General features: G+C 34.6%; 1 protein-coding gene across 1 annotated transcript in view; it reads left to right on the forward strand.

Annotated features, from left to right (window-relative positions):
* Positions 1–25,000, forward strand: part of FOXP2 (forkhead box P2) — a 630,100-nt gene that overhangs the window by 595,790 nt on the left and 9,310 nt on the right. The window contains exon 19 of the mRNA XM_053609341.1: positions 704–867. Coding sequence (XP_053465316.1) covers positions 704–867 — 164 coding nt within the window. The remainder of the gene's footprint in view (positions 1–703; positions 868–25,000) is intronic.

Genomic DNA, 25,000 nt, shown 5'->3' on the forward strand with positions numbered 1-25,000 from the left:
GTATGGCTTTGTATTTATGTGGGATTGTGATTGTTCTTAATAGTTGGTTCATCAACCAAGTCAGTTGTAGTACCTAGTACTATAGAAAGCACTGGTTCTAATTCAAACTACTTTTGATGTGAAGAAGCAAGAAGGACACCCTGTGGCAAAATCTGGAACACTCGTTTTTCCTGCAAATGCTAGATTGATAGAAGCTTCTGCAAATGCATGTGGCTGTGCATTAATATTTATCCAGGCTGTCATAAATGATTTCACATCATAGTGTTGGGGAACATGGTGCTCGTGGCAAAAACTTTAAAGTTTAATTATAATATATAATTTTTATGCAGAGGAGGCAAATGTCAGGACTTCTTTATTTTGAGTTAAGTTCTGGTCATTTTTAAAAAGCAGAGCAACTGCTTATATTAAACCACAGTATTTCACTACATGTGAGAATTCAACATTTCATTATGCAAAAGGTTAAAACATGAGTAAGAAAGTTTGCTGCAAGAGCTGTTGTTTATATTTTCAGATAATGCTTACTTTCCTTGCCTCTCTGCCACAGTGGCCAATTAAGAATTTCTGTCTATCCTCATACATTGTATTTAAATGCTGCTAAAATATCTGTATCATGATTTGAACCCATTAAGGGAAGATAACACGTTTTAAAAATTATTTGAAAGGGCATTTTAAAAGTTATTTTAAACTGTCTTCATTTCACCAGGCTGCCTTAGCAGAGAGCAGTTTGCCATTGCTAAGTAACCCTGGGCTGATCAATAACGCATCCGGTGGCCTACTGCAGGCGGTCCACGAAGACCTCAATGGTTCTTTGGATCACATCGACAGCAATGGGAACAGCAGTCCAGGCTGCTCGCCTCAGCCGCACATGTAAGTGTGGTTAACGGCCTCCCTAAAGGGAAGAACCTATGTTCATATGCTTCTGACATTTCATATTCTGAAGTGTTTAATGTTATGTAAGTTAAAGATACAAGTCTAACATGGAGTTAAATTGTACCATGTTCATAGATGAAAAAGTACATCAAAATTAGTTTTAGTACATCTTTTAGATTCTTTCAAATGCCCTGGAATTATTGTCCGAGCAGTTCTCCACAAATTCTTAGTACTACAGATGTTCTCTCGGGCATGGGGCAGTATCTAAGATGAATCTACCTCTTATGGGTCATTGTCACAGTTTGGTTTGTCTGCTGCAATAAGAATATTCATGATGGAATAAGTTGTCATAATTTTTACTACTATTACAGGTCTCTAAACCATTTATGAACTGCAGTCAAGATATTGCCCATTTTTATAAACCGTAAAAAGCGAAGTTTAACTGTTAGCCACAGTTTACATAGAAGCTAGTAAAGTGTAACTTTTTGCCTGTCTTATAAATCAATGTAATTACATGTTCAACTTTAATTACTGGTGCGTCTGTATTGGCAAGGTTTATATGTTATATTTTATGCAAGACTACGATTCCTATTAATATTTAGCAGCTAACTATATCATTAATTACTCTAAAGTCTTTCCCCTACCATCTTTTTAATGGAGCTGAGAGACTAGAAGTATTAAAAATTGATGTATTGTGGATTTCAGAAATGTGTATGACACTTTAAAAAATGCCTGGCCCTACTCAATGGTGTCAAGCATATCAGTTTCTTGTTTACTAAAAAGTATTGACCCGAGTACAACTTAGAATTCCGAGGGAAAAAATTAGAATCTGAGCAATGAAGTGTAAACACCATTCAGCTGTTAAGGATGAGTTGTAACTTACATCCACACTTCCTAGAGTGAAGCATCATGTACTTCTAATTTCAAGTTATTGAGGCAAAATTAGTCCTTTCCTTCATTTTTATATTTTCCTCCTCTATTTTCTCATTCAAGTCTGGTCAAAGACTTGAAAAGAGAAATATGGCATTTATATGTGGCCTTTTTCGCCACCCCTTTCCCAAGATACTGTTTTTGTTGACTTTTTGAACATTTTATTCTGCTTGACATAGTAATCTTTAAGATCAGGTGCCTAATTGCTTTATAGCACTTTTACTCTGTCACCTTTGCAAAAAAACACACTGGGAACATTAGCGTGCTCTATCAGGTTCCAAACCATTACGTCTTCAAAATGGAAAAATTTGTCTTTTGGAAGTGTCTTTAGATGTATTAAATAATACAAAAGAAGTAATAAAATTCGAAGTAGAAAGAACATGAATATATGCTCTTGAGAGTAGCAGTACTCTAAAACAAGGAAAGTGAGCAATCAGACAAAAGTTTTTATATCCCTGCTTTATCCTATCAGCCATGCCGTGGGTAGCTTGAGGCCTTTTACTTTCAGCAGTTCTCCTGAGTATGCTAATGCTCACTTCCTGTATAAAATGCTAAAACAATAAAAAAGAGCAAACAAGAGTTAGAGCTTGTTTTCCCTTTTTTAAAAAAAGACCTGTTTTAGAGAAATAGAAGATGTTAATAGTCAAAGTGTTTAAACTGTTGGTGCAACTCCCTGGGCTCATATGCAGTATATAGTGGTCGTTATAAACCATTTATGGAAGATACATAAAGATACATACATTTTTTTAAATGTTAGTTGTCCAGTGCTAAGAATATTAAAAAAGAGTTCATGATTTAATACAATGGTTTATTAAACAAGCTATTTTAGAACCTGCGATGATAATTAGGCTAACTTATGACATTGTTAGTAGTAATTTTCAACTGGCAATTGCTATTTCAGATTTTTTATTTTATTATTAATTAAAATTTAATTATGAAATATCTCAGAGATATAATGGTACGTAATACAATTTGTAAAAATTATATATTTAGTGTCTGATGTACTGCTGCTGTGGTTTTGTAAAAGTAAAGTATTTATAATTAATGTAGTACACATTTTATGCTTATATGAATTAGCACATGTGACAAATACCTGTATTTATTTTCCATAGATAAAAAAGGAAAGGTTTCAATAGGCTTGTTGGAAATACATTTCAGAAAAATAAAAACTAGAGGGAACCCAAATTTTCTTTTTTTCTAAATTATATAAATGATGATCAAATTTTTAATTACCTTGCCAAATATTGAGTTAACATTCCTTCCTGTATCTATTTCTGCTGTCATTAACTTTTTGTTTATGAGATGTGAAATACTGGTGGAATGTCACTTCAGTATTCTGTATCCTCACCTTTATAGAGTTTTAAGATGCTTGTACTTAAATAGTCTTAAGCCATTTTGTATGTTTTATGAGGCAAAAGAAATATTAATCTAATTCTCTCTATCAAATCAGCTTCCATACAATTGAATGCCTTTCCAAGCACTTTGGAAATTAAACAAAATGAAAGAGTTTTCACAAGACATTTAAGTAGCAAACTTACACATCCTGAAATGAAGTCATGGTACTTGTTGTTTTGGTGAAGGGGTTTTATGCTGATGCACCTGTTAACAAAAGGCAGGAGGGCCTGATGGTGTCATTATATGGGCTCTGGTTCCAGATTGTCAGGGCTCCAATTCCAGAATGAGCATTTAATAGCCAAGTGGGATTCGGTAGTTAATATTTCTTTCCTCAGTTTTCTCAGCTGAAAATGAAGTAAGTAATAATAATACTTACCTCATTAGATTCTTGCAAATGAAATGAGTGCCTGGAACATAGTAATTGCTCCCATAGTGTGGAGAACCCAGGTACTGTTTTTTACTACTTCTTAACAATACCTCATTGTCACTATAAATGAGACTATGAAACATTTTTTTGTATTTTTATGTTAATATTCTTTTTAGGCACTCTGTAAGTTTGTTGTTATTTTCTTTGACAATCTTTTGTCTTTTTTCTTGTATGTCCTCTTATATTTCATAAAGTAAGCAGATCCATCAAAGTGAAACAGTATGACACTGAATTTGTTTTAGGGAGCGCATTACTCAGAGTTAGTGAGACTAAGGGACAAAAGCATTCTGGAGGTAAGAAAATGTTATCTGAAGTTGCAAGTAATGAACAGTTCAAATAGGACAATACCAACTCAGAACCAGGAACTCATGATATGTGCCTAGAAAACATTGAGTACGAGGGATAACAGGAATTTAGAATATATAAAGGAAAATATAATTTAAAGAGAGTAACTGTTTCACTAGGGTTGAACAGAGACCAGCTGAAAACAAGACAGAACCACTTAGCCCCACCACACCAAACAGGTCCCCAGTTTCTCAGGTCATAGCACTGTACGGATCCTGAACAAAGCTCCAGGGGGAAAATCAAATGGTGTAAAACAATCATGGGGCAGAATCAGAGGAAAAACTCTGGTAATATGAATAACCAGAATTTCCTTGACCCCCTCAAGGAAAGATATGGCAGATGTAACTGAAGATCCCATTCATAAACAGCTGGCCGAGATGACAGAAATTGAATTCAGAATTTGGATTGCAAACAAGATTAATAAAATGGAGGAAAATTTGGAATTAGAAATTTGAGCAGCAATTCAAAAGTTGAAATTAGAAATTTGAGGAGAAATTCAAAAGTTGTCTCAAGAATTTAACAAATTTAAGGACAAAACCACCAAAGATTTTGACACACTGAAGCAAGAATTTGCAGCCCTCAAAGATCTGAAAAATACAGTAGAATCCCTCAGTAACAGAGTACAGCAAGCAGAAGAAAGGATTTCTGACATTGAAGATAAAGCCTTTGAATGCTCCCAAACTCTCAAAGGGGAAGAGAAATGAAGAGCAAAAACGGATCATTCTCTCAGAGAGCTCTGGGATAATTCGAAGAAGGCTAATATCCACCTCATTGGAATCCCTGAAAGTGATGAAGTTGCCTTGCTAGGCACAGAGGCCCTTCTCCATGAAATTATGAAAGAGAATTTTCCAGACATGCCAAGAGATTCTGAAATTCAGAATCAGATAGAAGTTTCAGAACCCCAGCACGACTCAATCCCAATAAGACATCTCCCCAGACATATCATAATTAACTTCACTAAAGTTAATATGAAGGAGAAAATTCTGAAAGCAGCCAAATGTAAGAAATCCATTACCTACAAAGGGAAGAATATTAGAATGACTGCAGATCTCGCTGCTGAAACTTTTCAAGCCAGAAGAGGGTGGTCATCGACTTTTAATCTCCTAAAGCAAAATAACTTTCAACCCCGGATCCTGTACCCAGCTAAATTGAGTTTCATTTATATAGAGAAATTAAATACTTTAATGACATTCATATGTTGAAGTAATTTGCCATAACCAAACCAGCTCTTCAGGATACTCTTAGACTTATCCTCCATAATCACCAGCCCAGTCTTCTACCACAAAAGTAAACTCACTCAGAAACTTTTGATCAAACTCCAACTTCCACAGTGGCGAAAGGATTAAAAATGTCCACTGGACTTTCGAAAAACTTGATACCCAACATTTTACAAGACTTATCAATATTCTCCATTAATGTGAACGGCTATAACTGTCCTCTAAAGAGGCACAGGTTAGCTGACTGGATACAAAAACTCAGGTCAGATATTTGCTGCATACAAGAGTCACATCTTACCTTAAAAGACAAATATAGACTCAGGGTGAAAGGATGGTCATCCATGTTTCAGGCAAATGGTAATCAGAGAAAAGGAAGTGTTGCAATTTTATTTGCAGATACAATAGGCTTTAAACCAACAAAAGTAAGGAAGGATAAGAATGGTCACTTCATACTTGTTAAGGGTAATACTCAATATGATGAGATTTCAATTATTAATATCTATGCATGCAACCAGAATGCACCTCAGTTTATAAGAGAAACTCTAACAGACATGAGCAACTTGATTTCCTCCAGCTCCATAATAGTTGGAGATTTCAACACTCCTTTGGCAGTGTTGGATCGATCCTCCAATAAGAAGCTGAGCAAAGAAATTTTAGATTTAAACCTAACCATCCAACATTTGGATTTAGCAGACATCTACAGAACATTTCATCCCAACAAAACTGAATACACATACTTCTCATCAGCCCACGGAACATACGCCAAAATCAATCACATCTTAGGTCACAAGTCTAACCTCGGTAAATTTAAAGGAATAGCAATTATTCCTTGCATCTTCTCGGACCACCATAGAATAAGTGTTGAGCTCAGTAACAACAGGAATCTGCATACTCATACAAAAACATGGAAGTTAAATAACCTTATGATGAATGATAGCTGGGCCAGATATGAGATAAAGAAGGAAATTGCCGAATTTTTAGAACAAAACGACAATGAAGACACAAATTATCAGAACCTCTGAGTTAAAGGCAGTCCTAAGCAAAGACAGTCCTAAAAGGGAAATTTATAGCACTGCAAGTCCTTCCTCCAGAGAATGGAAAGAGAGGAAGTTAACAACTTAATGGGGCATCTCAAGCAACTGGAAAAGGAAGAACATTCCAACCCCAAACCCAGTAGAAAAAAAGAAATAACCAAAATTAGAGCAGAATTAAATGAAATTGGAAACAAAAGAATTATACAACAGATCAATAAATCAAAAAGTTGGTTTTTTGAAAAGGTCAATAAAATAGATAAACCTTTGGCTAACTTAACCCAGAAAACAAGAGTAAAATCTCTAATCTTATCAATCAGAAATGACAAAGACGAAATAACAACAGACTCCTCAGAAATTCAAAAAATCTTTAATGAATATTAAAAGAAGCTTTATTCTCAGAAATATGAAAATCTGAAGGAAATTCACCAATACTTGGAAGCACGTCACCTTCCAAGACTTAGCCAGAATCAAGTGGAAATGTTGAACAGGCCCATATGAATTTCCGAAATAGCATCAACCACATAAAACCTCCCTAAAAAGAAAAGCCTGGGACCAGATGGCTTCACGTCAGAATTCTACCAAACCTTTGAAGAGGAATTAGTACCTATATTACTCAACCTGTTCCAAAATGTAGAAAAACAAAGACGACTACCCAACACGTTCTATAAAGCAAACATCGCCCTGACCCCCAAACCAGGAAAACACCCAACAAGAAAAGAAAATTATAGACCAATATCACTAATGAATATAGATGCAAAAATATTCAACAAGATCCTAACAAACAGAATCCAGCAACACATCAAACAAATTATATATCATGACCAAGTCAGTTTTATCCCAGGGTCTCAAGGCTGGTTCAATATACATAAATCTATAAGTATAATTCAGACACATAAACAAATTAAAAAACAAAGACCATATGATTCTCTCAATTGATGCAGAAAATAATATCCCGTATCCCTTCATGATCAGAACACTTAAGAAAATTGGTATAGAAAGGACATTTCTTAAACTGATTGAGGCCATCTACAACAAACCCACAGCCAATATCGTATTGAATGGAGTTAAATTGAAATCAATTTCCACTCAGATCAGGAACCAGACAAGGCTGTCCATTGTCTCCACTGCTCTTTAACATTGTAATGGAAGTTTTAGCCACAGCAATTAGGGAAGAAAAGGTGATCAAGGGTATCCATATAGGGTCAGAAGACATCAAACTTTCACTCTTCGCAGATGATATGATTGTATATCTGGAAAACACCAGGGATTCTACTACAAAAGTCTTAGAAGTGATCGAAGAATACAGCAGCATCTCAGGTTACAAAATCAACATTCATAAATCGGTAGCCTTTATATATACCAACAATTGTCAAGCTGAAAAAACAGTTAAGGACTCTATTCCATTCATAGTAGTGCCAAAGAAGATGAAATATTTGGGAGTTTATCTAACAAAGGATGTGAAAGATCTCTATGAAGAGAACTATGAAACTCTAAGAAAAGAAATAGCTGAAGATGTTAACAAATGGAAAAACATACCATGCTCATGGCTGGGAAGAATCAACATTGTTAAAATGTCCGTACTAACCAAAGCAGTATACAATTTTAATGCAATCCCTATTAAAGCTCCACTGTCGTACTTTAAAGATCTTGAAAAAATAATACTTCGTTTTATATGAAATCAGAAAAAGCTCGAATAGCCAAGACATTACTCAGAAATAAAAACAAAGCAGGAGGAATCACGCTACTAGACCTCAGACTATACTATAAATCGATTAGTGATCAAAACAGCATGGTACTGGCACAAAAACAGAGAAGTAGATGTCTGGAACAGAATAGAGAACCAAAAGATGAATTCAGCTACTTACAATTATTTGATCTTTGACAAGCCAATTACAAACATTCAGTGGGGAAAAGATTCCCTATTTAACAAATGGTGCTGGGTGAACTGGCTGGCAACCTGTAGAAGACTGAAACTGGACCCACACCTTTCAGCATTAACTAAGATAGACTCTCACTGCATTACAGATTTAAACTTAAGACATGAAACTATAAAAATACTAGAAGAGAGTGCAGGGAAAACCCTTGAAGAAATTGGTCCAGGCGAGTATTTTATGAGGAGGAACCCCCAGGGCAATTGAAGCAGCTTCAAAAATACACTACTGGGACCTGATCAAGCTAAAAAGCTTCTGCACAGCCAAGAACACAGTAAGTAAAGCAAGCAAACAACCCTCAGAATGGGAGAAGATATTTGCAGGTTATGTCTCCGACAAAGGTTTAATAACCATAATCTACAGAGAACTGAAACGTATAAGCAAGAAAAGAACAAGTGATCCCATCACAGGCTGGGCAAGGGACTTGAAGAGAAACTTCTCTGAAAAGATAGTTGCATGGCCTACAGACATGTGAAAAAATGCTCATCATTTTAATCATCAGAGAAATGCAAATCAAAACTACTTTGAGATATCATCTAACTCCAGTGAGACTAGCCTATATCACAAAATCCCAAGACCAGAGATGTTGGCGTGGATGTGGAGAAAAGGGAACACTTCTACTCTGCTGGTGGGAATGCAAATTAATACATTCCTCTTGGAAAGATGTTTGGAGAACACTTAGAGATCCAAAAATAGATCTGCCATTCAATCCTATAATTCCTCTACTAGGCATATACCCAGAAGACCAAAAATCACATCATAACAAAGATATTTGTACCAGAATGTTTATTGGAGCCCAATTCATAATTGCTAAGTCATGGAAAAGCCCAAGTGCCCATCGATCCACATTTGGATTAATAAATTGTGGTATATGTACATGATGGAATATTATGCAGCCTTAAAGAAAGATGGAGACTTTACCTCTTTCATGTTTACATGGATGGAGCTGGAACATATTCTTCTTAGTAAAGTATCTCAAGAATGGAAGAAAAAGTATCCAATGTACTCAGCCCTACTATAAAACTAATTTATGGCTTTCACATGAAAGCTATAACCCAGTTATAACCTAAGAATAGGGGGAAGGGGGAAAGGGAGGGGAGGGAGGGCGCTTGGTGGGATTACACCAGTGGTGCATCTTACAAGGGTATATGTGAAACTTAGTAAATGTAGAATATAAATGTCTTAACACAATAACTAAGAAAATGCCAGGAAGGCTATGTTAACCAGTGTGATGAAAATGTGTCAAACGGTCTATAAAACGAGCGTATGATGCCTCATGATATAGCATCAATATACACAGCTATGATTTAATAAAAAATATATATTTTTTATATATATAAAAATTTTATATATATAAAATTTAAAATGTATGAAGTGGGACCAGACTATTGAGTGACTTAAATATCAAGTTATGGTGTTTGTTTGAGCCAACACGAAGACTGTTTATGTTACGAACCTGAGTTTGACAATTCAGAGCTATACTTTAGGAAGAGTATCTAAAAGTGTCCTGGATGAATAATGACCTCATCAAAATCATGTGTGGTAGGATATTCCAGAAGTGGGAGATGCTAGAAGCAGATTAATTCTTGGTATACAATGTATGACTTAAGTACAAGATGGGAGTAGAGAACAAGGAATTCGTATAAGAAGTGCTGTAAAAAGACACAACAGACACCTGATTGAATATTGGGGACAGAGAAGAAAATCAGAAAATTTATAGCCACTCAACAAAGAGACACAGAGGATTAAAAAAAAGACAGGTTCAAAAGGAAAATTGAAGAATTCAGAATTTTATTTGTGGAATCTAAGAATCTAATTATCTTAAATTCAGTGAGAAATGCTGAAACTTTTTTTGTTTTGTTTTGTCTTTTTACTCAACTCCATAATAGTAATATCCTATGGGGAAGAAAATGGTACCTGAGGTTAGTAGGGATTTTTTTGAGCATTAGAAAATGTAGGACATTTCATACGAATGATAAAACACAATTATAGCCCAGAAAGGAGGTGGGCGTGGAGAGGGGAGGGGGACAGTCGGGTGGAGGGAGGATAACCCGTGGGACCTCACCTACTGTGCATATTGCAAGGGTACATGTCAAATATATTAAGAGTAGAGTATAAATGTCTAACACACAATTAAATGAGGTGAAGCCTCTGTTAACCAGTTTGATGTAAACATTTCAAATTGTATATAAAATCAGCACATTGTACCCCATAAATGCAGTAATGTACACAGTTATGATCTAATAAACAAAAAAAGAAAATGTAGGACAGATAATGCTTCTTATAAATTGTTTGTGGACAGGAGATATCAAATTATCACCCATATTCTACATTTCATACTTTAACCTTTTCTTTCCTCTCTAACTTTTATTTTCACAGTGCTCTAAATGAAGGCTTTTACCAAACTAGTGTATTTATTTTGCCTCAAACTATTTGTCTTTCTGCTTTTTCCTTTTTGAGCTTCTTTTCTGCTTTTGCTTACCTAAATTCTACCTTTCCTTATAGGGCTAGTCCTCTTCTTCCTGGAGGCTTTCCCAAGTCATTTTGCTGTCAGGATGTGCTTTCTGCTCCACACCTGTAAAGAACTTGCTCCTTACACCATTATTTGGTACTACCACTGTGGGGGGGGGGTGTGTGTGCACGCACAGGCACGTGTGTTTGTCTGTACATACCTGTTTACTTTGCAGATACCCCTGGCTTAATAGCAAGCCTTTAAGGAGGGGTTTACATATGTGTAGAGCATAGAGAATGTATGTTTTTAGGGAGCATCTTACTCAGAGTTAGTGAGACAAAGGATTCTTGAGATAATATATGAAACCCTTAACACATTCTACTCTGTCATATACACATTTAATGACAGTATAATATTGATTATGAATAATCAAATGGACATGAAAGTTAAGTAGAAACGGTTTGACTTCATAAGGTTTAATGTCTATAAGAATAAAATCCATGGGTGGAACCTATGGCTCAAGGAGTAGGGCGCTGGCCCCGTATGCCAGAGGTGGTGAGTTCAAACCTGGCACTGGCCAAAAACTGCAACAACAACAAAGAGTAAAATTCACATTTCTCTTAGAATCTAGGAGGACAAAAGAGATGTTAGAAAGAACAGGTAACTAAATACAATGTTCATCTTTATGAGGGAGCTAAGGTGTGTTTCTAAATGCTGACAGAGCACACTTTTTAAACTTTATTTTTAATTTAATTAATATGTATTTTATAAGCATCCAAATGTATGCCAGCAGAAGGCGGCGGATACCTTTTCCTCATTTGTGATTATCCCGGTCTTTGTTCAGTGTCATCTCTCTTGTCGAAAGCAAAATGAAAAATAAAGATTGAAATTCATACAGTACAAATCAGAAGAATGTTCAGGAGGATTTTAACAAAAGGTTAAAATCAGGTGAAATTCTACAGATTCTATACAATAACTTCTGACACTTCCTTGACTCTTCTCAATCAACTCTTTGTTGACTCAAAGTAAATAGTTGCTTTTTAAATTGTTACTTTTGGTTGCCATTGGAAGAGTTCTACAACCGTTCATGGCATGAACAAATACAAAGTTTATTTCCTTTAAATGTCTGAGCTGAGTGTCATATAATTGATAAAACTCTTCCCCTGTGTACCTCAATAGCAATATTCCCTTATTATTTGGCTTTCCAGGGTTCTATGGAATATGAATAAAAATTAATTTAGCTTCCTATTTTACATAGACATTTAACACCCCCCGCCAAAAAAAAATACTTAAAAAGTTAGAATTAACGTTGTGCTCAAACAGGAATAATTTAAACTTACTTTTCTTCTCACATGTCTTAGACTTAAATGAACGAAAAGAGAAGAAAACATTTGGACTAGACCCGGAAGGGGAACCATACTGATAGAATCAATCCATTTCCTGTCTCCTTCCCAACCTAAGGCAAAAAAGAGGAATTTAATGATGCACCCCGCATGTACCATTCGGTACAACTGGGTTGTTTCCTTATTAAGCAATTGTTTCTCCACACTCCCAGTAAGTGTCTTCCTCTTATAAAATGTTAAATGAGATTCTAATTTTTTATATTTTCAAACTTTGTTTCTAGAGATCAAAATGAAGGTTCTTCCCATGCTGGTTGTATTGAGGGCTTTACACACAAAGCTTCCCATTGTTACCTGGTTCTTCTTTATGAACAGCCTCCCACTGTTGGGTTTTCAGATCATTTCTTATAAGTCCTTCCTGAATCCTTTCAAGACTCTGTGTCATTTCAAAGTTCTACTTGCAAACTATTCTATATTAGTTGAAGATGACTGTTATTGTCTCCATCTTATTAAGGCAAATATTGAAGTCTGAGAGTTAATGATCTCTTATATAGAATGTTAATATACTGGATATAAAACTAGAAAATAAAATTGTGCCCTTAAGCCAAATTTTAGGGTAAGGACATAAAAGACTGAGATATCATTTAAAAGGAATAGTGTCATATTTCGGGATGGCAATAGACATTAAAACATTAATTTTTTGATCCACATGTCAAACACATAGTCTACATGCTCCAGACCTTTTTATACATCAGATATCCCCCAGTCATCTTTACAATATCTGAAGCTTCTTGAGAACTTCAGTTGTTAAATCATCCAATAGTACACTCCAGTCTCTCCTGTTGATGATATTTTGTCCTTGCAGACAGTTAAAATAGACTTCTAGACCCCTACTTTTTAAATAGTTTTTAAAGTCTAAATTATGAAGTGTCATAAAACAAAATGAAAATATTCACATGTATAGCACTACTTTTATTCTTTCTATTCTCTTTGGCTGCCTTAAAATTTAAATCGCTATTTGTAGGCACATGTAGAATTTGCAGATCCTAAACCTTTGGTTGGTGATATTTTATATAAAATCCCTACAGATCTTAGATCTCTCTGTGGACAAAAGCATTTGAAATTGGAGTGGCTCCGTATTTGAGAGCAAAGCAGTTGAAAGTGCCTGAGGACTTGAGAGAGAGAAATGCTCTCTCTCATTGTTTTCGTTCCTATCTGTACTATTTTTGCTGATATTTTGGGTCATTGTGGTACATTATGAAGCTCTAAACATAAAAGCATTTCCTGTCTCACATATGTTTTCACAGCTTTGCTAATTAAGAAGTTTTTAGTCACCTATAATTTTTCCCCTAACATTTCTGAGCCTCTTCTAATTTTTGTTCGGAGTTAATTCCATTTTTGTTTAATCTCTAAACTTTTTCATTAACTTTTGTAGTTAGCTTTGAGATCTCTTTCCAAAGTGATTGTGCAGAATTTATGATTATGCCATCTCTTTATCATCTCATCTTTTTTTTTTAAACTGCTACAAGTGTGGATCAGTAGCTGCTGTTCTTTTTTACATTATTCCAGTCCCTGTATGTGGCACTTACAACTCATTCCCATTCCTCTTAATAAAAAGATCCTCCCAGAGATACAGTGCCTTCAGCTAAAAAGTGCTGTATCCCTACCGTGCCAATTGTGGAAATTTGTGGGTTCCTATAGGGTTTTGAAGGATTTTTATAGAACTATACAGATGATATCTGACATCCGTGGTGTGAATTCCCACAATTTAGGCAAAGCATGTCAGAAAACTTTCAGCTGACAGTTTTGTAGCTTACTGCTTCTGTTTTATATCTAAAGAACATACTTTATTGGAGGATACGTCTTCATTTGCACTAAGACTATGGAAGCCTTAAAAATTTCCTTTCTTGAAGGGTCAAAAAGTCATTGACTGAGTTGTCAAAGAATGAATAGTGCTTCTGTCTAATTTTTTTCTACTTTTAGTATGGAGGCAGGGGGAACAAAGATTTTACATACTCTTATGGTGTTTTAACTTCTGACAGGGTTTGGGAAATGGATGTGTATTTGGTAACTACCAGCATTTCATTAGTAAAGACCTTTATTATGTAAAGTCAACTATCATTTCTGAATACTACTTTACATGAAGGTGATGTACATGGTAAGAAGATGTTTTAGTACATGTGAAAAGTATGTGCATTGTGACTGGCACAAATGAAAATATACCACCTCAGTAGTACATTATACCTGAATATTTCAAGGCCAACAAACACAGTGGAAAACACAGTGTTAGTATATTCCATGAGAAGTTTCTATCATCAGGATAGAATTAAATAATCTTTGTAAATTATATAAGGAACAGATGATCAAATATTTGTATTTAAACTAGTAGAAATGAATTTCTTTAGTTTGTTCAGCATTATCTTTATTTTGAAGAGAAAGTGGGGGAACATCATCAAACTACTTAAAAGACAAGAGGAAAAGTAATTTTTGCCCACATAGTGATAAATACATGTTTGTAGCATTCAATCTAAGGTCCCATGTGTTAATTAGCAAATCGGAGAGAGCCATAATGCACTAGATTTACAATACAAGGTGCAAATTGTCTTGACTCCCTATTATGTTCTTGCTTTTAGAACTCACAGGATACAACTAAGCATAGTTCAGAAGAAAACAAGTGTTTAAGGTCTGTACCTTAATTTTAATAAAGTAAGTTTCAACACAGCACATAAGGAATCCAGGTAGTTTCTGTAAAGATATCCTAAGAGACATTTTTGCCAAGTGTCTGCAGTGGTTGGGGGACATCCCATCCGGGCAGTTTGGTAATGAGAAATAGATAAAACGCAGAAAAATGGGTGGGTCACATCCAAAGGGCCAGCCCAGACATAGGGCCCAATGATAATGCTTCAAGGTCAAGATCTTCCAGGAACCAGAACCCTTCCTTCTAATAAGGAATTAGAGACAAACTTGGACATATACCTCGTTTACTGCTGTCATCCGTCCTATTTCTGACTGAAACTATTTTCAAGGAATAAGGCAAAACCCACGATTTTGGGATTAATGGTTCAAAACAGCCCCGCATCTGACTTAATGACCTAATGTCAAGCACTTGTTTCTCTGGCCAACGGATTCAATATATAAAGGTCCTTAGATGCAGAGCTGACTGTTTATGAAAGTTTTCATTTATGAGACAGAAAATGGAGTGGTATCCATTGTATCTCAATGAGCAACTGATTTGATTCTGAGATCAGGCATGATATATTTGTTCTCACCAATGATCAAAGTATTTACATCCATATTTTCATTTCATGAGAGCTGTCTTGGTCACATCCTTAAAGTTTTGTAAATTCAAATAGAGTGGCAGATCATAAAGAATTTTTTGTTGTTGTTTTTATCAATTGGCATTACAGCAAAACTATCTGAAATCATTTGGGAGTAAGCCTTTAAATCATGTAAAATCCGGTTTTCTTTAAACAATGTTACATAAATTTAAATAAATTTCAACATAATGCTGAAGGGCAAGAAATCTTACAAAAATTTTGATGCACATATATGTAGTTTGTAACATTACATTTTATTAACCTTAACCCACCTTTTTGTTGTATTTCTTACAACTGATATTGGCTTTATATGGAACTTTGGAACTCCACCTAGGGGTCAGATCTATTGAGACGTAAGGTAGAATTATAAACTGTGTCTTTGAGAATGGAAATATGTCTTAGAAGGAAAACTTTTATTACAATTATCTGAAAATAATACTACTTTGCAATCAGATGCTAAAATAGAATAAGGAAGAATAAGATTTGTTAAATATATTAGGACTAAAGTTGTATCCTGGCTTTAATATGAAAATTAAAACTTATTTGGCTATTTAGCCAGTGAGAAAAAGTATAGGAAATTTTAGTAAGACATTTGCTACTTATATCCTGGATAAAAAAAAAAACTATACAAGGTAAATATGGAATGGAGAGTTATTTGTCCATGCCAGTTTTTGAATCTCTTTTTCATAGTTTGTACATTCTTTAGGAAAAGGAGTATTTTCCTTTTCATCAAGAGATAAGGAGGAGGATTTTTATTTCTGCAGAATAGAAGTGATGGTTCTGAATACTGGTCCTGGTGGTAGCAGCTATGTAAAAATTCATTCAAATAAAAACAAATCAATTCATTCAAATTTAGAATTTGTCAAATGTTATTTTAATCTACAAAAGAGAAAATCTTGAGAGAAAAGGAATTGGAAGACAGTTTAACTACATAGTTGAAACTCTACTTTATAATTTCTTAGTTGACAAAATAACAAGTTCTTTTATTCCTAGTTGTTTTAAATTACTTAACCTTCTATTCACTTCTGTAAGTAAGAGAATTGGGTATTTCTCCAAAGTGCACTTAAATGTAGAATGTGAAGTCTAAAGATTTGTGGGAAAATTCTATTAAATCAGTCTGAAAGTATTTTTTAAGCTAAAGGAAATAATTTCTTTATGACTACATAAGTAACTATTTAATGACTCACATTATCCTACGATGATCAATTCTCATTTTTAAAAGTACTAATGAAATGTTTTCTGTTAAAAAGGCACCTGTGGCTCAGTGAGTAGGGCGCCAGCCCCATATACCGAGGGTGGCGGGTTCAAACCCAGCCCCGGCTGAACTGCAACCAAAAAATAGCCGGGCGTTGTGGCGGGCGCCTGTAGTCCCAGCTGCTTGGGAGGCGGAGACAGGAGAATCTTGGAAGCCCAAGAGCTAGAGGTTGCTGTGAGTCTTGTGACATCATGGCACTCTACTGAAGGCAGTAAAGTGAGACTCTGTCTCTACAAAAAAAAAAAAAAAGAAACATTTTTATTTAATCTTTATTGCTGCTTTTATATTATTAGCTTATTTTTTGATATGTTAAATTAAAATATTTTGTAAATAGGAAAAAATTTTACTCTAAAAGTTACGTTGGTATAAGAAATATGAATTGTTTCTCATGTCAACCCGATTTTATACAGATGAAGGCAGTGAAACTGCAGTTTTTGTGACCCACCATCAAATCCCAAATATAATTATATCGCTTTCTTTTACATATACGGGAAGGAAATTACTATGTTGAATTTCCATAATGTCTATTTTCATATACTTGCTAAGTGACCATCAATTATTTTACTACTTTTTCTGTGAAAGTCTTTGAAAAAACAACATTCTTGGGCCGCGCCTGTGGCTCAAAGGAGTAGGGCGCCGGCCCCATATGCTGGAGGTGCCAAACCCAGCCCCAGCCAAAAACTGCAAAAAAAAAAAAAAAATTAAGAAATGACATTCTTTGGTATTTTCTTTTGATGGGATTACATCTTCATCGGTCACTGGAAGCTGGTTACTTAGATTAACAAACAAAAACAAAAACCGAGCCTCATGACATGAAATCTATCTTAAAGATGCCTGTGGTTATGTTTTGGAATCATTTTATGTCTTTAAAACACCAATATTTCTATAGTAAGCATGAAAGTTTCACAATTGGAAAATTAGAACTGATTGAAAGGAAACTGATTCAAATACATATGAAATTAATAGTTAAAGTGCTAATCATGTACTTTGATTATTTTAAATGGTTAGATGCTCACAGTTATCATCACTCATTCAACAAACAGGCTTTTGCCAAGTTCTAAATAAAGATTTTAATTGTTTACAAGAAAATCTCATCTTGTCCTGGCATTTTCTTTTATCTAGATAATTATTGATGCTATTTTGTGAAATAGTTAAAATCTATGTAAGTTGATGGAGAGCAATAGCTATAGCGAAACTCAGTCTACTGTATTTTTAAATGTTATTAATCAATAATTAGGACATATCAGTAAATAAGAGACAAAAAAAAGTTGTATGATTATCAACATTTTCTGTTGGAATAATTAATGTATTCCACAAAAGTTAAAGATACCCAAACTATAGTAAGTAGAAATTAGGATCAAGAAATCTTAAAATCAAGGTCTTGAGCAAGTCTATATTGGGTGAGAAATTAGACACATAGCTTATGGGCTACACATATTTCAGTACACTCAGTATGTTCCTCAAAGTACTGTGTATGTAAGTTCATTTTATTGGATAAAGATTGCCATATTGGGTCAGATAAAATCAGTTCCCTTAGTAAAAGTAAAGCATCAGAGCCCTAGCACTGTTTCTGAAGATGGCTTTTTGAGTATTATCTGGAGAGTAACTTTTTTTTATACTAATGATTCACAGTTACTGATAGAAGTTTGTTATGGCCTTCGGGTGTTCTAGGGCAAGGGCAAAAGTTAAAAATCATTTTTATGGGATTTTTGTAAAAAGATGTATCTTTTTTATTAAAAATGCTTATTACCCTTAATAGGTATACTACGTTAAATATATTGAAAAATTTCTCAAATATCTAGGATTATAAGAAGAAAACTTGTAAGAGAGTAGGTGCCTGTAATGAGAAAAACACATACAAATAATTTCAATCTGGTCTACCATTTAGCATTGACTTATAAATATTTGGGAAAACCACCTTTATATGGCCTGAAATCGCCCATATTGTAAATATGAGCCATAAATTTTAAATTTTTCAGCACAGCATTTGTTGACATCGATTATAAAATACAAGATAAAACTTGTATTGTTAGATTTGTGGCATTGATACATGCTATATTTCTAAAAACCAATCAAATATATATTTATATGCCATTGAGTCATACATGGTTAACAGTATGTAAATATTTTAATCATCACATTTGGTAGCATCTAAATAAGCAAGATGAGAAAACACTGTTGTAATTCTACCATCTATTGTCTGTTGACTTAAACAGATTTTGTGAACATTTCAGTTTAAGATAACTTTATTCGTAGTCCCTTTTTATTCCAGAGAAAAAGAAGGACAGTTTATAGGACCTTTTGCTTAGTATTAAATAAGGAGAAAGTGAATATAATTTACATTCCTCTAGGGGATATACTGTATGACCACAATCTAAAACGATAAATTTTCCCATTATAATTTGACTCTTTGCTTTAGGGTGTAGGCAAACATTAACATTTTTGCCTTTCTTTGGTGCCTTAGCTACTTAGAAATTTCCCTACAAAAGAAGCAACATATTTCTTTAGGCAACAGATCGGTATATCATTATAGCTATTCTCTGCGTTTTTGGTGTATATCATTACTGAGGGTGGCTGTAAAACTGAGAAATTAAACTAGAGTATAAAAATAACTGCTACTTTGCAGTTCCTTCACGTAGAGGTTTAAGAGGTTAAATGATACAGAGATGAATTTCATTCATTTAAATGGTATGGGCATTTATTGAGCACGTATTATGTGTAACACACTCTGCTAGAAACCGGCCAATGAACTTTGTTTACAGAGGTCAAACTCTAATAGAGGGATGAACAGATAGTGGTATAGATCATGTGAAGAAGATATGAAGAGAATTGTAAACAACTTGTGAAGTCAAAGACGTAAGCATATACCTGCAGGAAGGCAATTAGAAAGACTTCGTGGAAGGTGTGGCTTTGTGTTAGGCTTACCATGAAGTTGATTTTTAGGACGAACTTTATGTAACTGATATTTGACTTTGTTGCCTACAAAAGCAGCAATCAATTTTCGATGTATTAACCTCACAGTAGGAAGAGATGAGGAAAGACAGGATACACGCAGATGATATGAGGATATGAGCAAAGATGACTAAAGCATGAGTCTCACTCAAAGAGACATAGTAACCTTTTTTGGCCTCTGTGTGGGCCACCTACCTAAAGAGGAATACCGGCAGGGTGAGATGGGGCAGGGTTTGGGAGCTATATCTTAAGAGTCTGTTAATCTCCCAGCTGCTGAATGATATGATAGGTGCATTTTAAAAATTCACCAATTATTTGGAGATGCAAGACCCTCAGTGGTATTTATTACCTACTTTTGAAAAGGCTTACCATTTTTTTTTTTTTTTTTTTTGCTACTTCTCTCTGGAAATGCATTTTTTTTCCACTTGAGAAAAGCAACTACACTTTATGCCCTTTTCCTTAACTGTTATTTTAAAATATTTTTCTTTAAAATGGTATAAGAAAACAGATGACAAATTAAAAATAAATAAAATTTCCAGAGACCAAGTATCAATATTATTGTGGTCATTGCTGCTAATAAGATTTTAATCATGAAGAGAACTCTGGTGAAATTTGTGTTTCATTATCTTTTCATTCTCATTTCCTAAAATCAAGCCTTCTGAGATCCACTTCCCCTCCTCCTTGAGCAATTAAAGGAAGAAATATAAAAACGTATCAAAATTGCTCAAAAGTTATAAAACGTTAAAATCTGTCTCAGTTTTCAACATTTTTGACAGATTTAGGCTCCTCTGTCTCCTGGGTAGATAATAAAATGGAAATATTTCACATATATGTAGAATAAGAGTAATACACATAAAATATTTTACTCCATGACCTACACTCTAAATTTTTCACTTCTTCCCACCATTTCTAGTCCTTCTTCCTTAGTTCTAAGAATTATTTCCTTATTACGTTGTTTTTAGTGAGCTCCTAACTGGTAACCCTACCCCCAGTGTCCTACACTCAGGCACGCTTTGCAAATTAATTGTTCTAAAACCCTCTATCTTTTCATTCTCCTGCCCTAAATCTATCAGTAGACCTTCAGCTGGTAATGGTTAAATTTAACCTTTATAAACTCAAGGTCCTTCACCATCTGATCTTGTTTGCTATTCCAACATTTTTTGTTTTTTTAAATTACTGTCCCTCCTTTCCCCATGGCTGTATGCACTCTCAGGATTCCCATAATACATTAAGCATCTCCATTTTTCCCTGTTTCCACTAAGAATGTCCTTTCTCCCACTTCCACATAATGAAAGTTTTCATATATTTCAAAGCCTACCTGAAATGATACCTCCCTCCTTCATAGAGCACTCACTGATTGCACTGTCAGAATTTATCTCCCCTTATCTACTATGGCATTGATGGAATTCTGCCTTGTATCAAAGTTATTTGTGTACATGTCTTACCTCCTCTATTAGACTTAAAACTATGAGAACAGGAACCATTGTCAACATTAGACCCAAGCCCAGTGGTTTATACACAATGTCTATTGGCTGGATTTTTCCCCCACTTCTAAGAAGTAACTTTTATCCTTCTAAAAGTACATCAGTTTTGGTTACTGACTTTGCACCTCCCTCAAGGCATTATAACAGACTTTCTATCTATCTCTCCATCACCATTTGTTCTTTTGCTTTAAAATGGTATAAGAAAACAGATGAAAAATTAAAAATAAATAGCTTTGTAATTCTCCCAAGTGTAAATCTTACCAGATTAGGAGATAGCTATGCCTTCTTAAGCAAGAAACATAAATCAGGCTAGTCTGTAGTAAGTAGTAGGTGGTAAACTAAAAAGAAATAGCTGAGTAGTTGAAGCCTTCTATTTCATGGACAGAATTAGCATTTTTTTCCCCTTCTTTTCATTCCTATGTTCTTAAAAAAAAAAAAAGCTAATTCCTTGATGTTTCAAATGTTTTCATCTGCTTTATTCCTGGGAACAACTAATTCTATTTGTTTAAAGTAGTTTCTACTTTGTTTAGCATTAAGGGATCTAGCATAGACTGAAGTCTAATCTGTACAAATCCTCAAATTCTGAAGCTGAAGAATGTACACAAATTTCAAATCAGTTAGGGGAATATTACATGATGAATGTCGGAACCATCTAGAATTAGAACTTCAAATCCAGAAAGGGTTTTATCACGGAGACAGTTAAGAATTTCCCTCTTACGTCCGTCTGAACTTGCTCTTTCTTTACTGTCTGGGATGGATTCTGTTAGGAATATGTGTTATCGTAATGCTGTTGGAGCACTGAAAATCTTCGTAGTGACAAATAATTCTTCTCAGCTATGCTTTCTGTATCTCTTAATTGTTGCTTGTCTTAGGACACTTAGGGCAGGCAATCGTGTTTTTTTGAGTATACACATCTCTCATGCTACAGACTACAAGATTTGTGATAAACATTAAAAGCTCCACAGTACTTTATAGTATGTATGGGAGAGATACTCAATGAATTTTTGTTAAGTGAATGATTGGCAATAGGAGATAATGGTAATATGTTATTAGATTTTCTGTCAAAGTGAGATTGATGCTGACTGCATCATTAAAGATACAGGGGTCTTGACTCAACCCACGGTATAAAGGAATTTCTGGCAGAAGATTTTATTTTCTAAGAATGGAGAAGCATGAATCGTATGTACTCAATTTTGATATGAGGACAATTAATGACAATTAAGGTCATGGGGGAGGGAAGGAAAAGCAGAGAGAGGGAAGGAGAGAGGGAGTGGGGCCTTGGTATGTGCCACACCTTCTGGGGGCAAGACATGATTGCAAGATTGACTTTAACTAACAAATGCAGTCAGTGTAACCTGGCTTATTGTACCCTCAATGAATCCCCAACAATAAAAATAAATAAATAAATAAAATAAAACAATACAGATTTAAAATAAAAAAATAAATTATAAAAAACTCATCAAATTGAATGTTTTAAATATGTACAGCTAATTTTATGTAATTATATTTCATTAAAGTTGTTAAAAAGGTGAAAAAGCATATATATGGCTAGATTTCTCAAAATTTGTATTGTTTACACATTTTAACGTAATCTTTTTAAGATTTCTCTACTTAAATGTGTAATATCAGAATTCCATGAGCCCTAATATACATAACAAATGTGCTATAGGCCTGGCCATTCAATGCATGGGTATTAATGATTTTAAAATGATATTAATGATGTTAAGCTAATGATGAGGCCTGTGATGGATGACTGAGGAGAATAAATGTAGGCTACTCTTCATGTGAAGAGTATCAGTGGTAGCCCTTCTGCTTAGAAATTTACTTTCCTGTATTGATCTAAATGCAATCTGAGACAATGTGGGGTTTTGGCTTAGTATTTTACTAATCCACAATGTGTTAGTAAATGATTTTTTGAAATAATTATAGCAATATCTTATGTTATTTTGTTCATTTTATTACCTTAAATATATTTTTAAGGAAATATAGGTAATCACTAATAATTGCAAATACTATTGCCTGGCACCTGATATGTGAGTCAAATTTATTATGCTAACTGTTTTATGACTTTTCTGATGCAGTAATAAAATCTCACTTTGGGGAGTAGGACTGAAATATTTCAGGAGCTAATTAAGCTCATACAATGTTTAAAAATTAAATCACTTGTTCATACCATATTGTCTTCCGAAAAAATAAAGTTATAATTGTGTCATGACTGTATCTAATACTTATTGATCACTTATGACCCAGGCACTGTTCCAGGTGTTTTACATGGACACAAAATAATTTAACCTTCATAACAAATTGACAAGGCAGGCACTTTTTTTGTTGTTGTTCCTGCACTAGGGGTGAGGAAATGGCAGTGAAGAGAGGTGAATAGCTTCCTCTTCCTTCCTTCCAAGGTCATATACCTAGGACGTTAAGAAGGCAGATTTCCAACCTGAGCATTTTATCCTCGAAGCCCACTCTCTTCTTGAACACTATATTCTTAACCACTTAACCACTGCTGCATCACTGAAGATTATAAATGAGGTGCCTACACTATTCTGTATTACTTTATGCCACACTTACAAGTTCATCAAAATACTAAGTACATAAAATTTATTTTGCTAAATTACACCCTTATAATTAAAAACCTTTAGATAACTCTACCTGAGGAGAGAATCCATAATGAAGAATTGGTAAGCACGAAAGAAAGAGGGAGTTTCTTTAAAGGGATTCTTCTATTTTCTTTGAATTGTCAGGGATGTTTCTGTGGTGGAAGGAAGCATTTTTTCCTGGAAGAAAACCTAATTACCCTGTGGTGATGTAACACATGGCACCTTGAAGAATTTGGAAAAATGAAAACTACAGAGATATCCACTTTTTCTTTCAGAAGTAAATTAAATGGCTCTCATCGCCTATAATGGGGCCAGAAGAGAAAGACAGTGCTAATGGCCTTAAGAGGAGACTAATTCTCTATTCATCTCACAACCCACAAAGGCGTGTGGTTCCATTGTGTTCCATTTCTTTTGAATTGGCATACACCATGACAAGTGAAAACATGGACCACTTTGAGTTTCAAAAATAAGAAGCCTAATAAAAAAGAGTTAATTACAATAGACATTTTATTTTTAAAAAGGATTCCAACCAATAAGTCTTGTCACTTTTAAGCCATTTTATTCTCTGGGATGCTCAAACTTCTCTTGCTACTTTTTATTTCTTTCTCTGACATTATATCAATGGTAGTTAAATATTTTAAAAATTGAGTATAATTTCTTTTACTGGTTTATTATGGTAAGTTAGCAGCCTAACAATGTAGCCATCATGGAAAATTCTAATTACATCCTTCCCAACTTTGATACCTTTGCACCAGCTAATTCTGAATGGAAATGATTTCAAGAACACTTAATTTCAGAGAGAAAATTTCCCTTTTAATATTAGTGCAAATGGAACTCTTAATGACTTGCTGGCACATAATTTATTTAGTCAACATGTGTTTACTGGATGCTTGCTATGGGTAAGGTCTCCTAATCTGTGAAGTTCACAGCCTAGTTTGCAAGACAAGATACGACTACCTGTGGAAAGAGTTAAGTGACACTGTGTGTGATTAGGGCAACATGGGTGGCGGAAATAACAAGTTTTCAGGACACATTCTAGAGGACAGCTTGTGTACTCACCCAGGACATGTCTGCCCTGAAACGCTTGGAAAGTCACTTGCTTTCTCATACGAAAAATGGGAACATTAAATAAGAATTGCTACGTTTGATACAGTTTTAGGGTTCAAAACTTCTTATAGTTTTGAGCATCAAAATTATCAACAAATATGCTTGAAGGGTAAAAGTAGAAAATCAGGGCAAGTTGGTCCGTTCACATAAAGCTTTCAGGTAGTAGACATGATATAAGTTGGTCACTGTACGGTAGAAAGGATGTGAGTAAGTAGAACGTGGTGGAAGGGACTTTCAGGTTATGAGTACACATGGAGATTTGGAGAAAGTAGGAACTGAGCACAATGTTTAGAAGGGGATATTTTATGTCTGGACTGGAAGGTACTCAGAAACATCGTTGTACA

This window comes from Nycticebus coucang, chromosome 11 (genome assembly GCF_027406575.1).
Source record: "Nycticebus coucang isolate mNycCou1 chromosome 11, mNycCou1.pri, whole genome shotgun sequence".
NCBI classification, from domain to species: domain Eukaryota; kingdom Metazoa; phylum Chordata; class Mammalia; order Primates; family Lorisidae; genus Nycticebus; species Nycticebus coucang.